Source organism: Geotrypetes seraphini, chromosome 6, assembly GCF_902459505.1.
Source record: "Geotrypetes seraphini chromosome 6, aGeoSer1.1, whole genome shotgun sequence".
In the NCBI taxonomy this organism is placed as follows: domain Eukaryota; kingdom Metazoa; phylum Chordata; class Amphibia; order Gymnophiona; family Dermophiidae; genus Geotrypetes; species Geotrypetes seraphini.
The window spans coordinates 248,615,107-248,631,048 of NC_047089.1; the positions used below are offsets into that span (position 1 = coordinate 248,615,107).

The 15,942-nt window shown below is 40.6% G+C and overlaps 1 protein-coding gene across 4 annotated transcripts in view; it reads left to right on the forward strand.

Annotated features, from left to right (window-relative positions):
- Positions 1-15,942, forward strand: part of USP9X (ubiquitin specific peptidase 9 X-linked) — a 589,740-nt gene that overhangs the window by 242,942 nt on the left and 330,856 nt on the right. For all 4 annotated transcript variants that reach the window (XM_033949377.1, XM_033949378.1, XM_033949379.1 and 1 more), the window contains one exon: positions 12,015-12,102. In XM_033949377.1, the coding sequence (XP_033805268.1) occupies positions 12,015-12,102 (88 nt within the window). The remainder of the gene's footprint in view (positions 1-12,014; positions 12,103-15,942) is intronic.

The following is a 15,942-nucleotide window of genomic DNA, read 5'->3' on the forward strand; positions in this document are numbered from 1 at the left end:
TGGAATTGCTAGGCTAAAAGATGCTGGGAACAAATATGTGGAGAGTGATGAGGAGAAAGCAAATGTGCTAAACAAATACTTCTGTTCTGTGTTCACAGAAGAAAATCCTGGAGAAGGACCGAGAAAATGGAGTAGATTCTGTGCCGTTCACGGAGGAGGGTATTTTTGAGCAACTTGAAAAACTGAAGGTGGACAAAACGATGGGACCAGACGGGATCCATCCCAGGATACTAAGGGAGCTCAGAGAGGTTCTGGCGAGTCCTATTAAAGACTTGTTCAACAAATCTCTGGAGACGGGAGTGATTCCTGGGGATTGGAGGAGAGCGGACGTGGTCCCTATTCATAAAAGTGGTCACAGGGATGAAGCAGGAAACTACAGGCCGGTGAGCCTCACTTCAGTTGTTGGAAAAATAATGGAAGTGTTGCTGAAAGAAAGGATAGTGTACTTCCTTGAATCTAATGGGTTACAGGATCCGAGGCAACATGGCTTTACAAAAGGTAAATCGTGCCAAACGAACCTGATTGAATTTTTTGATTGGGTGACCAGAGAGCTGGATCGAGGACATATGCTAGATGTAATTTACTTGGATTTCAGCAAAGCCTTTGATACAGTTCCTCATAGGAGGCTGTTGAACAAACTTGAAGGGCTGAAGTTAGGACCCAACGTGGTGAACTGGGTCAGAAACTGGCTGTCGGACAGACGCCAGAGGGTGGTGGTTAATGGAAGTCGCTCGAAGGAAGGAAAGGTGACTAGTGGAGTCCCTCAGGGTTCGGTGCTGGGGGCCAATCCTGTTCAATATGTTTGTGAGTGACATTGCTGTAGGGTTAGAAGGAAAAGTGTGCCTTTTTGCAGATGATACCAAGATTTGTAACAGAGTAGACACCGAAGAGGGAATGGAAAATATGAAAAAGAATCTGCAAAAGTTAGAGGAATGGTCTAATGCCTGGCAACTAAAATTCAATGCAAAGAAATGCAGAGTAATGCATTTCGGGATTAATAATAGGAAGGAACCGTATATGCTGGGAGGAGAGAAGCTGATATGCACGGACGGGGAGAGGGACCTTGGGGTTATAGTGTCCGAAGATCTAAAGGCGAAAAAACAGTGTGACAAGGCAGTGGCTGCTGCCAGAAGGATGCTGGGCTGTATAAAGAGAGGCGTAGTCAGTAGAAGGAAGAAGGTGTTGACGCCCCTGTACAGGTCATTGGTAAGGCCCCACTTGGAGTATTGTGTTCAGTTTTGGAGACCGTATCTGGCGAAAGACGTAAGAAGACTTGAGGTGGTCCAGAGGAGGGCGACGAAAATGATAGGAGGCTTGCGCCAGAAGACGTATGAGGAGAGACTGGAAGCCCTGAATATGTATACCCTAGAGGAAAGGAGAGACAGGGGAGATATGATTCAGACGTTCAAATACTTGAAGGGTATTAACGTAGAACAAAATCTTTTCCAGAGAAAGGAAAATGGTAAAACCAGAGGACATAATTTGAGGTTGAGGGGTGGTAGATTCAGGGGCAATGTTAGGAAATTCTACTTTACGGAGAGGGTAGTGGATGCCTGGAATGCGCTTCCGAGAGAGGTGGTAGAGAGTAAAACTGTGACTGAGTTCAAAGAAGCGTGGGATGAACACAGAAGATTTAGAATCGGAAAATAATATTAAATATTGAACTAGGCCAGTTACTGGGCAGACTTGCATGGTCTGTGTCTATGTATGGCCGTTTGGTGGAGGATGGGCAGGGGAGGGCTTCAATGGCTGGGAGGGTGTAGATGGGCTGAAGTAAGCTTTAACAGAGATTTCGGCAGTTGGGAACCCAAGCACAGTACCGGGTAAAGCTTTGGATTCTTGCCCAGAAATAGCTAAGAAGAAAAAATTAAAAAAAAAAAAATAATAATAATTTTAAATTGAATCAGGTTGGGCAGACTGGATGGACCATTCGGGTCTTTATCTGCCATCATCTACTATGTTACTATGTAACACCTAACTGGAATGCTCTTCCGGAGTATGTTATAGGGGAAAACACCCTCCAGGGATTCAAGACAAAGTTGGACAAGTTTCTTCTAAATTGGAAGTACGCAGATGAGGCTGGACTCATTTAGAGCACTGGTCTTTGACCTGGGAGCCACCGCGTGAACGGACTGCTGGGCATGATGGACCACTGGTCTGACCCAGCAGCAGCAATTATTATGTTCTTATGTGATACTTTTTAAATCAGAGAGTAATTTTTTACCCATCAACAAGCAGGATGATGTCAATGCATAGTGCCAGGATGGATCAACACTCTCAGAGCATATAATGGTAAAGTATGTAGCATGTATGGCCTTTTCACGTGCAACTGTTTCCGTAGTCTGTTTTTTTCCACTCTGCTGATCAGATGCATAAACAAAAATCTCTTTATTAGTGAGGAGTTTCTTCTGTCTTGGGATATCATTTTCCATCGTTTAAAAAAAAAGTCTAATTTGTTTTTCCTGTAGAAGACTGTTACAGATAGGGTTGGAACCCTTACATCATTATCTTCAGTGCAGTAGAAAGATCCAGAAGTTTAACACACTCCAGATGCTTCATTTGTGTTGGCACTGATTAATAAAGCTGAGTTTAAGCACTTTGGAAGAATGTCTCAGCAAATTGAAAAGCATCATCTCAATCAAGAGGTGGAGACGTGTCCTTGCACAAAAGGAAAACAGAAACAAATAGTATGTGCAGAGAACCTCTGACTTTGCACACTCCACTTAAGGGTGCTTCAGCTTTGAGAAAAAATGACAGGGAGATGTGGTAGAGATGTAAAAAAAAAAAAAAAAATCTTGAATAGGTAGAACCATTAAATAGGGAATGACTTCTAACAGAACATCCTATATAATAAAACGCTAGCCACGCATGCGCACTCAGACCTGCATGATCTGTGATCCCAGATCTGTGATCCGTAGGTCCGTGGTCACAGTGCGTATGCGGCGGCCAGATCGGGAAAGCACAGCACAGCCGGCGACTCCCCCCTCCCACCCTCACTCACTGCCAAAACCACCACCTCCTCCTTTCACCGGCTTACCCGCCTTTAAATGGAGAGAAAAGCGCTGCACCGCGCTAACGCTGGCTTTGCCGTCTTCTGTCCACTGTGGCCCGCCCTCTGACTATTTCCTGTTTCCGCTGGGGTGTCATCAGAGACGTGCCAGAGTAAATCAGGGCAGTAGAAGGACCCGAAGCAGCGTGTGAAGACTGCTGCACACGCTGCTTCAATCGCCATGTGTAGTCGGGCCCGCAGGAAGGGGGGGCGGCAAAGGACTCGGGACCACGTTTGTAGTCGCAACCGCAGGAAGGGAAAGGGGGGTAGAGGAAACGCTAATGCTGCTGCACAGGGAACTGGTGTGGGGGGAGGGAAATGGAAGGGGGAGGGAATGCTGCTTTGGAAAGACAGACAGAGGGAGGAAAGGAGACAGAAAGAAAAGAAAAAAGACACAGGGGCAGGTGCCAGGGAACTGGTGTGGGGGTAGGGAAATGGAGGGGGAGGGAATGCTGCTTTGGACAGACAGACAGAGGGAGGAAGGGAGACAGAAAGAAAAGAAGAAAGACACAGGGGCAGGTGCACTGGGAACTGGTGTGAGGGGAGGGAAATGGAGGGGGAGGGAATGCTGCTTCGGACAGACAGATACACAGAAAGACAGACAAACAAAGAGGGACAGAGACAGACAGAAATTAAGACAGCGGGAGTCGCGTCAGGAGGAGTGCAGGATGCGGCAGAGGGAACTTTTCTAATGGGTGCAACTGGGTGGCTGTCGGGAACCTCTGATCAGGGGCAGAACAAGGTAAGTGTATCATAGGGATAAGAAGGAGGAGGGGGGGAGAAAAAGGAAGGGACGCCTACTGCTGGACAGGGGGAGAAGGAAAGAGGTGCTGATGGACAGGGGGGGTGAAGAAAAAGGAATGGAGGCCTAATGTCTGACAGGGGGAGAAGGAAAGAGGTGCTGGACAGGGGGGAAGTAAAACAAAGGGAGAAGGGCTGCTGCAGCATAAGGAGAGCAGTGAAGGGGTGGTGGTTGACACAGGGGAGGTAAAAGGAAGGGAGAATGGACAGGGGGAGCAGGCAAGGGGTGGCGATGGACAGCCAAGGAAAAAGAAGGACAAAGAAAGAAAGTGGCTAAGGAGAGAGAAAAAAATAGAGAGACACATACACATATATTCTGGCACCCGTTAATGTAATGGGCAGACTAGTACAGCATAAAAATGAATGGAGAAAGATCGGAAGAATGGTCAGCATCAATGGAGTACCCCAATGCTCACCACTCGCCCCAATACTTTTCAGCGTACTAATGTCAACATTAGGACATTCTTAGATAAGAATGATCTCACTCATTTCTCCTACACAGATGATATTACAATATGCATTTCTTTCTACATAAAAGAAAATAAGATTAACAGCAGAGGAAGTCACTCGTCTAGTTACCGACTGGTCTAACAAAACTAAAACTAAATAAAGAATAAAACTAATTTTTACTGATAAGCTCACCCAGAATCACCAATGACGACACTCAATAACACTGTGTAACACCCCACTGAAACTGGAATCGGAACTGAAAATTCTAGGGGTGAAGAACTTATGTGCATGACGGAAGAGCGGGACTTTGGTGTGATTGTATGTGATGATCTTAAGGTGGTCAAACAGGTTGAAAACGTGACTGCGAAAGCTAGAAGGATGCTAGGTTGCATAGGGAGAGGTATGGCCAGTAGGAAAAAGGAGGTATTGATATCCCTGTATAAGACTGTGGTGAGACCTCATTTAGAATATTGCATATAATTCTGAAGGCCACACCTTCAAAAAGATATAAAAAGGATGGAGTCAGTTCAGTGGAAGGCTACTAAAATGGTGTGTAGTCTTCGTGATAAGGCGTATGGGGACAGACTTAAAGATCTCAATTTGTATACTTTGGAGGAAAGGTGTGTGAGGGGAGATGTGATAGAGATGTTTAAATACCTACTTAATATAAATGTGCATGAGTTGAGTCTCTTTCATTTGAAAGGAAACTCTGCAATGAGAGTGCTTAGGTAGAAGTTAAGAGGTGATAGACTCCGGAATAATCTGCGGAAATACTTTTTTACAGAAAGGGTGGTAGATGCGTGGAACAGTCTCCCAAAAGAGGTGGTGGAGACAAAGACTGTCTGAATTCAGAAGAGCCTGGCATAGGCACGTGGGATCTCTGAGAGAGAAAGAGATAATGGTTACTGCGGATGGGCAGACTAGATGGGCAGTTTGGCCTTTTTTCTGCTATCCCGAGAGGCACAAACATAAACCTTAACCATGAAAATATTCACAACATTGAGAAAAGTGAGACAAATTTTTTATGTAGCATGCAAAGAACATTTACAAAAAAACCCTACAAACCATTCAAAATGTATTCTCTCAGCAACTAGATATGACTTGTGACACTGCTATACCTCAAACTACACAGGTTCCCCTTCAAAACAAGGTGTATTTTTAAACTGTGTACACTGATTTTTAATCTTCCATGGCGAAACACCAGAATACATGTTGAATTTAATAGAAATACCACCCAATGACAAATACAACCTGACCAGCAACCATATAAGAATAAGATTCCCAAATCCTAGAGGAATCAAATACAAAGCTATTTACCTGGCAGCAAAATGGTGGAATCCTTTATCAGCATAATTAAGGAATGCCCCTTCCTACCAAAACTTTCATAAAGGCCTGAAAACTTATCTGTTTGGAAAATATCTTACTCCCTCTCCCTGCAAACAGGCTATAACCAACAGAAACCAAACCAGACACAAACCACCTCTCCCATATTGGTAAATGATTAAGCTCTGCATATACTCATCATCCTACAAACCAAGAAAGTGACACTCATACTAGAACATTTAATATCAAGATTATAACACCAGATATTGCCAATCTTCTCTCCAAACATGTACCATAATCATATGCCTACATGAACACAAACCAAGATATCTGTCTTGAACCCTAATGAAATAATGTCAATCTTGGACATAGTCAGGTTCTTCTAAATTGTAAATTGCATTGAAATACTACTGGAGCATATTAGCAATCCATAAATGCTAATGTAAGCTAGAAGACAGCAAATCGGCTATGTCACTCAAAACCCAAATGATGAAGTTACGACTGTGGTCACACTGTCAGAAGAGAGAGATCATTGGAGAAGGACATTATGTTTGGGAAGATCATTGGAACCAGGTGAAGAGGATGACCTGCAATCAGATGGTTATACATGTTGAAACCAACCATGGGGAATGACTCTGGAGGACCTTAACAGACTAGCATAAGAACATAAACAGTGCCTCTGCTGGATCAGATTAGAGGTCCATCATGCCCAGCAGTCCGCTCACGTGGCGGCCCATCAGGTCTAGTACCTGTATAGTAATCTTCTATCTATACCCTTCTATCCCCTTTTCCTTCAGGAAATCATCCAATCCCTTTTTGAACCCCAATACTGTACTCTATCCTATCATATCCTCTGGAAGCTCATTCCAGGTGTCCACCACCCTTTGGGTGAAGAAGAACTTCCTAGCATTGGTTCTGAATCTGTCCCCTCTTAATTTTTCTGAATGTCCTCTCGCTCTTGTAGTTTTCGAAAGTTTGAAGAATCTGTCCCTCTCCACTTTCTCTATGCCTTTCTTGATCTTGTAAGTCTCTATTATGTCACCTCTAGGCCTCCGCTTTTCCAGGGAAAAGAGCCCCAGTTTCTCTAATCTTTCAGCATATTTTATTAGTAATGTAATGTTTTAATATTAATCACTTGTTTGTCAGTTTTAAAATGAATAAAGAATTTAAAAAAAACCCCACAACTTTCAGCATATGAAAGGTTTTCCATGCCTTTTATCAATCGCGTTGATCTTTTCTAAACCCTCTCGAGTATCGCTATATCCTTCTAAAGGTTCGGCGACCAATATTGGACGCAGTATTCCAGATGCGGGCGCACCATCGCCCAATACAACGGCAGGATAACTTCTTTCATTCTGGTTGTAATACCTTTCTTGATAATACCTAGCATTCTATTTGCCTATTTAGAGTCTGCTGTGCACTGTGCTGATGGCTTCATTGTCTTGTCATTGACTATTACCTCCAAGTCCTTTTCTAGGGTACTTTCACCCATTACCAGCCCTCCTATCGTATAGCTGTACTTCGGGTTTCTGTTTCCTACATGCAAGACTTTACATTTCTCTACATTAAACTTCATCTGCCATCTCTTCGCCCACTCTTCTAGTTTGTTCAGGTCCCTTTGTAAATCCTCACAGTCCTCTTTAGTCCCAACTCCACTAAATAGTTTGGTGTCATCTGCGAATTTTATTACTTTGTACTTTGTCCCTGTTTCTAGATCATTTATGAATACATTGAACAGCAGCAGTCAGAGTACCGACCCCTGCGGAACACCACTCGTGACCCTCCTCCAGTCAGAGTAGTGGCCCTTCACTCCTACCCATTGCTTCCTACCCGCCAACCAATTTTTGATCCATCTATGTACGTCTCCTTCCACCCCATGGTTCTTCAGTTTCCATAGTAGGCGTTCATGGGGTACCTTGTCAAAGGATTTTTGTGAAATCTAAATGTAAGATGTCTATGGGGTCCCCTTTGTCCATTCACTTGTTAATTCCTTCGAAGAAATGCAATAAGTTCCTTTGCAGAAGCCATGTTGGCTTGTTTTCATCAGTTTATTCCTTTCTAGATGCTCATCAATGCTGTCTTATCAGGGCTTCTGCCATCTTTCCTGGAACCGAAGTCAAACTTACCGGTCTGTAGTTCCCTGGGTCCCCTCTCAAACCTTTTTTAAAGATGGGTGTAACATTTGCTATCTTTCAATCCTCTGGGATCACACCTGTTTTCAGGGATAGATTGCAAACCTGCTGTAGTAGTTCTGCTATTTCCTCCTTTAGTTCTTTCAATACCCTAGGGTGGATTCCATCCGGGCCCGGAGATTTGTCAGTTTTTAATCTATCTGCTTGTGTACATCTTCAAGGCTTACTTCCATGAATGTTAATTTTTCTGCTTGATCTCCTTTGAAGATTTTTTCAGGTTCCGGCATGTTGGATGTGTCCTCTTGTAAATACTGACAAAAAGAACATGTTTAGTCTATCCACCACTTCTTTTTCCTCCTTCACCACTCCTTTTCTATCTCCGTCGTCCAGCGGTCCCACCTCCTCCCTTGCCGGCTGCTTCCCTTTAACATATCTGAAGAACGGTTTGAAATTTCGTGCTTCCCTGGCTAGCCTCTCTTCATATTCTCTTTTTGCTCTTCTAACCACATTGTGACATTCTTTTTGATGCTTCCTGTGTTCTTTCCAGTTCTCTTCGGTTTTGTCCTTTTTCCATTTCCGGAATTATTTTTTTTGTTATTTCCTATCGCTTTCTTCACTACTTTAGTTATCCACGCTGGGTCTTTTGTTCGGCTGTTTTTGCATCCTTTTCTGGGGATAGCACAAAACCAATCTCTTTTTAAAGCTGTAATGCATCAAGTTACTAGTACTTGAACACTAGTCAATGTTACTTAACCAACTAATGTTTAATGTTTCATACACAAAAGCACTGTCAATTGCCGAGGAAGATGTTACTAGAAACAAGAAACATTATTTTAAGTGCCTGTATATGAACATTAGAAGTCAGGGGGGAAAAACGAGGAGAAAGTTGGAATATATAGCGTTAAATGAAAGAGTAGATATTTCACGTTTCATATTTCTGAGACTAATAGGACACTTTCATACCAGGGTACAAATTACATCAGTGACAGGGTGAATCAGATTGGTGGTGGGGTAAGCGCTATTTGTAAAAGATGGTCATGTTTCTTACAGAACTTTAATTTTGTTTGATTCAAAATACACTTTGGAATCAGTATGCAGAAAGGGGAAAAGAATAGTGATGAAAAGAATGTGACAGTTTCTACTCTTTAACATCCTCGTATTCTTCCAGCATTATCCGATACTTTTCCTATTTTCTCCACCTATCTGGTACCCTCTTCTCAAAACTTTATTATGAACCAGCTCCTTAATTGTACAATGTATCCAGCTCCTTAATTGTAACTTTTTCCTGGAAATGTCCAGTTCTCTTAATTGTAACTTTTGTTCCTGGAAATATCCAGCTATCTTCTGATGTAATCCGCTTGGAACTGCAAGGTACAGGCGGAATAGAAGTCAGTAATGTAATGTAATATACTGCCTTCCATGGGGAGCTAACAAACTAGTCAACACAATGAGTGATTTCAGTTACCATATTAATATTAAAATCCAACTTTAATAGTTCTTTACTTGGAATACAGTCAAATTATCACAGAAATTTGGAGAGAGAGATCTGAGTGAGCACTTCAAATAACCTAAAGCTCAATCACTTGAAGTATTAGGAAAAAAATCACCATAATTAGTCAAAAAACCACAGAAAATATAATAAACAAATGCAAAAAGGTCCTAGTAACTTTTCAAAACGTTAATTTCTATGAGCCAAATGAATCAATTGTTAAAAAAAAATTGAAAATCGATATATTCTGACACATTCCATTGTTGTACTAAGAGCTTAGAACAGGCAACATATGTATTAGTTCTTAAATTTTTATACAGTTTAGTAGTTCCAGCAAAATATAGAGAGTTTCTGGTTAAATAGCTCTAATAATCAAGGAATCCTGGTAAGGCCCCCTATTTCACTAAGCAGGCTGCTTCAAGGGAGTTTAATATATTCAAAAACTGCATTCAAGAAAATTGATAAACTTGGATTAGCAAATCACCTGGATCAGATGGATATACACCAGAGTACTTATAGAGCTAAAAAAATGAAATAGCAGATTCAGTGCATGCTGTAAGACACTGATATCTTCTGCAAGAGAATGCCACATAAAAGGATGTTGAATTATGAAAACCCTCTTAGAACTAGTATTGGGGTCAGTTTCCATCACTTACCTCTTACCTTCTAGAGGAAAAAGTAGTGCATCATTGCACCTAGCCCGAGCTGTGTGCTACAAACCAGTGTGGCAGGTCCAAATGTTGCCAAATACTTATAACTCGCTTAGAGGGACATTTTCAATTAGATGTCAAAGTCCGATTTTGGATGTTTCCACAAAAGTAAAAAAGTTGGGTTGTTTGCGAAACCGTAAGATGTCTGGGTTCTCCCCCCCCCCCCCCAAAAAAAAAAAAAAAATGACTCATTTAGAAGTTCTGGCCCTTAGGACATCTTAGCTTTTTTGGCTGTTTTTGAAAATCAAAACGTCCAAATGCAAAATGTTGAAAACAAGCCCATTTGGATGTAGGAGGGGCCAGAATTGTAATGGACTGGCCATACAGACTTGCCAAAAGAGCAGTGGGGCACTGCTGTGAACTTCACATAAAGGGTTCCATTTCACCATAACCCCCTTATAGGGGAATGTGGGAGTGTGTGTGCAGTGGTTAGAGCTCCAGCCCAAGCACCCTGGGGTTCTGGATTCAAATCCTGCCTGCTACTTGTGACCTTGGGCCAGTCACTTAATCCCCCCAGTGCCCCAGGTACATTAGATAGAGTGTGAGCCTGCCGGGACAGATAGGGAAAAATGCTTGAGTACCTGAATAATTGTAGGAAAATCAGTGTCTATCATGGAAGAGGGAAATCTGGTAGAGTATATAAAAGAATTATCAGAAAAATTGATCAGATGAAAAGAGCATTTTATGTGGTCTTGAAAATGTGTCTGTGTTCTGCCATTACTTGTATAAATGATAGATCTGTTTCATTTATATATTTGCATTGACTTTCAGGTTATAAGCAGGGATCTCAAAGTCCCTCATTGAGGGTCGCAATCCAGTCGGGTTTTCATGATTTCCCCAATGAATAAGCATTGAAAGCAGTGCATGCACATAGATCTCATGCATATTCATTGGGGAAATCATGAAAACCCGACTGGATTGTGGCCCTCAAGGAGGGACTTTGAGACCCCTGTATTAGAGGGTCACTATTCAGCATATGGAGATAGGCAGTTTGTAAGTCACTTATAGCTCTGAGCTGAACTGTAGTACTGTAAGTCTGGCTATTCAATGGCAGGCCATGTTCAGGCACAGGCATTGAATATCTAGGTTAAAGCAGTTACCCAGAAGCTAACTGTACACAAGCCAATATTTAGACTGGTGTGTGATTAGCTTGATTGATAAAATTAGAACAGCCTTTTTGCTGAACATTGCTGCTAACTGGTCGAGTGCTAGTTCCACCCAAGCTCTGCCCCCAAGCTGCACAGCACTAACCAGACAGTACCTAGGTGGCCACAGGCAATATACAGTGACACTGCATGCCACTGAATGTTGCTCAGTGGGGTTTAGCTGGGTAGGTGCCTCTCTTTCCGAGTTAAACTCTTTTGAATATTGACTACTAAAGTTTCCTAGATTGTGGAGATTTAATTTGTTTTAAATCTTTTTGTTTTGTTGCCCATGAAGAAACCCAGGTTTAAGTGAATGTGTCCTCACTGAGCAGCAACTGGGAAAAAAATCTATATATCTCTCATAAAATTTTTATTAGAGATGTGGCCTTAAAAGGTGCTGTACTTTGGGACATGTATGGATTTCTGGCTTTAAGCACTGTAGGTAAATTAAGATCACATGCTATAACTTTTTTTGAGAGCCAAGGTGTTATATATTTAGATTGTATTTTGATCTTAATACAGTTTTCTTCCTTCCCCTTACTATATCAGTTCTTTTTCATACTCATTGAGGAAAGTTTGGCTTTTTTTAAATCATTGGTGTTTTTGCACTATTTGAGTGATAGAATGCACAAATGTTTCTTGGTTGTTTTTTTTTTTGTTTATATGTGTAATAATTTTGTTTCTACTTATTTTAATTTATGTATATGTTTACTTTTACTAATCTTGGATTGCAGATAGTGCAGGCTATAATTTTTGTTTATAAGTAAGTGATGTCTAACAGATAACCCTCTGTGAAATGCCATTATTTTTTAATAAATGTTCATCAAATCAATTTTACAGTTGGGTAATTAGTGTATATTTTTACTTTTTGCCTATAAATATTTTACAGTTTTCTTTTTTGTTTTTTCATTTCAGAGCATGGAGAATATGATCCACAGACTGTAAGACCAGGAAGTCGATATAGCCATGTACAGGAGGTCCAGGAGCGACTTAACTTTCTAAGGTTGGTGGCACTCGGGAGAGTACAGGTCATAGTATAAAGGTGAATTTTATCTGTGTATTAAATGGTGGCATTGAACTGTAATATAGTAAACCAAACTAGTATAGTAATAAAATAAGATGGTAAACCAAAAACAGACCTCATATTCTGCAATTAGAAAAATAACTAATCCTCCAAGGACAAGCAGTCATAATATTCCCACATGTGGGCAATGCCAGACAGCTTTATCTCCGAAGAATCTCTCATGGACGTGCTCAATTACTGTTACTGTGGAAAACCTCTCCTGAGTTGCATGTTGCAGGATCCACAGAGTTAAGTGTTGCCTTTCATATAGAAAACCTTTTAGTCATAGGCTTATTTATTTCTCTCTACTTCTCTTTACTTTTTTTTCAAGATGGCATCAGGCTAGGTTGTGTGCTGTTGTGCCCCCTGCCATCTTTTTGTCTTTTTTGTTTATTTTTGTTCTTTTTTTGCTTTTAATTAGATTACTGTTACTTTGGTTTATTTTTTTCAATTTTTTAAATCTCATCTTCATGGATAAAGACTTTAAGTAGTATGCAAATGGTGCTCCAAACCTACCCAGGAAAACTTAGACAATTATAATAAACATTCACAGCACTATCGGCAATCAATTAATATTACTAAGAAACAATTCTATGCTAGGAAACTTTCTAATACTAATAACTCATCTACCTTGTTCAAAATTCTTAAGCAATTAACAGTTTTTAAAAATGAAAAATTCAGCCTAACTGAAGAATCTCCAACAGCTCAAGCATTAGCAAATTATTTTCAAGAAAAAATTACATTGATCAGATCCAAAATCACTAACAAAATATCTACCGTTACAAACTTAGCTAGTCCTTCTGAAAATGACAATATAATAACTAGGACCCAGACATTTCACGCTACACTATCCAATTTCCTCCTTCCATCTTTAAAAGCTATTGAAAACATTTTACACTGTATTAACATTAAAGGCTCCAAACTAGAGCCCATTCCTCCATTTTTTTTTAAATGACATTTTACAGTATTTGGGCCATATATTCTTCAAATTATCCATATTTGCTTATCTACAGCCAATATCCCACCAAACTGGAAACATTCTATCATCTCTCCAATCATAAAAGATCCAAAAAATAATCTTGACAATTGCTCTAACTACCGTCCAATAGCAAATCTACCTTTTCTATCCAAGCTAACTGAAAAAATCGTGTTTCAACAATTGGCTGATTATGTTGAAAAAACGCATGTACTCCATCCTAATCAAACTGGTTTCCGAATAAACCATTCTACAGAATACTTTTTACTTAGTCTCACTACATCTATAAATTACTATCGTGACCATCATAAATCCGTTCTACTAATCTCCTTAGATCTTGCTGCAGTGTTTGACACCATCGATCATCCTCTCTTATTGCAACGCCTTTCTTCTATAGGTGTAGCTGATCAAGCCCTTGAATGGTTTCGCTCTTATTTTCTTGACAGAGCCTCTACAGTACATTTCAATAACTCAGTTTCAAAATCCTATCATTCTAACTTTGGTATTCCACAAGGCTCCATTTTATCACCTCTTTTATGTAATATCTATTTGGCCCCTCTTCTGACCCTCTGCCAATCAATAGGGTTTACTGTTTACGGCTATGCCGATGATCTTCAATTATTGCACCCCATTGATCCAAATAGCCAAACTGAGATTCAGTCAATTAATCATAAATTAAGTAAAGTTCATGACTGGTTAAATACTAATAAGCTTTCTCTAAACATTTCAAAAACTAATATTCTCCTCTTCCCTGGGAAAGAGGGAGCACAATTAATTTCTGCAGTCATCATCGAAAAATCTTAGGTGTCCTTATAGACAATAAGCTAACATTTCGACCACAAATTAGTGCATTGGTTAAAAATTGTTTCTATAAATTAAGAATGATTTGATCATTGGCCCCTCTTCTTGATATTAGTTCCCTGAACGTTCTGATCCATGCACTTGTAATATCAAAAATGGACTATTGTAACTCATTATTAAAAGGGATCTATCATAAAGACTTAAAACGCATGCAGCTTATTCAAAACACGGCCATTAAGATAATCTCGGGCGCAAAGAAATTTGATCATGTTACCCCTTTGCTTCAAAATGCCCACTGGTTGCCTGTCCCACACAGGGTAACTTATAAAATCGCCCTTCTGACATTCAAAACTTTGCAGACCAATACACCAGCATTCATAGACAGACTTTTGATTCCATATGACCCTCCGAGAGCTTTAAGATCTATTTCTCAATACAATCTTAACATTCCTTCTTTAAAAATTATTGGCACACGTCGCACCTCCACTTTTTCTGTGACAGCCCCTATGATCTGGAATGCTCTTCCTTTATACCTAAAAATGTAAAAAATTTTAAAAGCAATTTAAAGTGCTTTCTTTTTAAAGACGCTTTTAATTGATCTACTGTATTTTAGAGATAACCCATACTTGGTTTTTTTTACATTTACTTTCCCAGTCCCTTTTGTGTTTACCTTAAATGTTCCTCACATTTTCTATATCAATTGTATTTCCCCCCCTTTCCCTATTTGTGTCCAGGGGCCTGTTGGTCCGTATTTACCCAATATGTAATTGCTGTCAGTCTTGTAGTTTTCATAGAAAAGTATGTTTTAATTGTTATATTTTTGTTTAAATGTTATTTTAAACCTTGTACAACGCTTTGTAGTTTCGAAAAAGCGTTTAATCAAAAAACTGAATAAACAAACTTAATTTGCTGGTCCTTCCTGTCTGACCATTAACAGCAGAATCCTCCAACTGCCTACCTGTTGTCGGTTTCAGTGGAGATTGATGTTCATCGCTCTTCCGGTGTGGCGATGCAGTGTGTGGGATGTGTACTTGTTTCCCTGCTGTTAATGTTGGTGTATCACAGTGACTGAATTTGTTTTGGCGATAGCCCATGTTCGGGAGTCCGGTGCTGCGGCGGAGGGAAGTCGGTCTGCTGCGACCTCCTGCATCAGCTTGTATGAGGATTGAGGTGTGCTGAAATGGGTGATCGTTCCCTGCATCCTGAGTTCCTGCTGTGCCACATTTTTAGGAAGACCGCAGCCACCTCTACTGGGATTAATTGGAAGCAGTTTGGTCATTGCGTTCTGTGAGGCATCAAGGGGTTAATGCTGTATATCTGTGCAGATCTGATTGCCTAGACGCCAGGACAGAGTTATTCAGGCGGTATCTAATGATGTGCTACAGCCCAAAACGGTGAAGGAGTCTGAATATCCATGATCCTGCCTGCCATTTTATTCCTACTTCGAGGTCCGAGAGCCCTGATAGCCTACATTGAGTTTTGTCCTCCCTACTCATCCACATTAACTGTCTGGACTTTATTATTTCATTTTATTTTAACCTTAGTTTGTTTTATTTCTGTTGGGTTTATGTTCATTCAACTTTATCTACTGTTTTGTTTTTTTTAACTTGAAAATTTTTTATTGGACAGAAATCATACCAAGATATATTACAATGAAAAAACAACAACAAACTTCAAATGGCAATGAAAACAGTGCAATACGAATGCACAAGTCCACCATGTAGGCATCACAAAGCGATGAACCACCAAACAGTATAATCCCCATCCAAACCCCTGAAAACCAGAACCAGCAAAGCTTAAACTACCAAAACCTCCCACCCCACCCCACTCCCCTCCCCTCCCAGATAGGCTCCCAGCAACAAAACCTCGACCAACAGTGGCAGGAAAACTGGAGGCGTTCATGAAATATAAAAAAAAACCAAGAAGAGGAGAGCAGAAAGGACTACAGGGTGAAACTGAAAGAAGCCAAGAGAGAGATACGTTTGGCGAAGGCACAGGCAGAA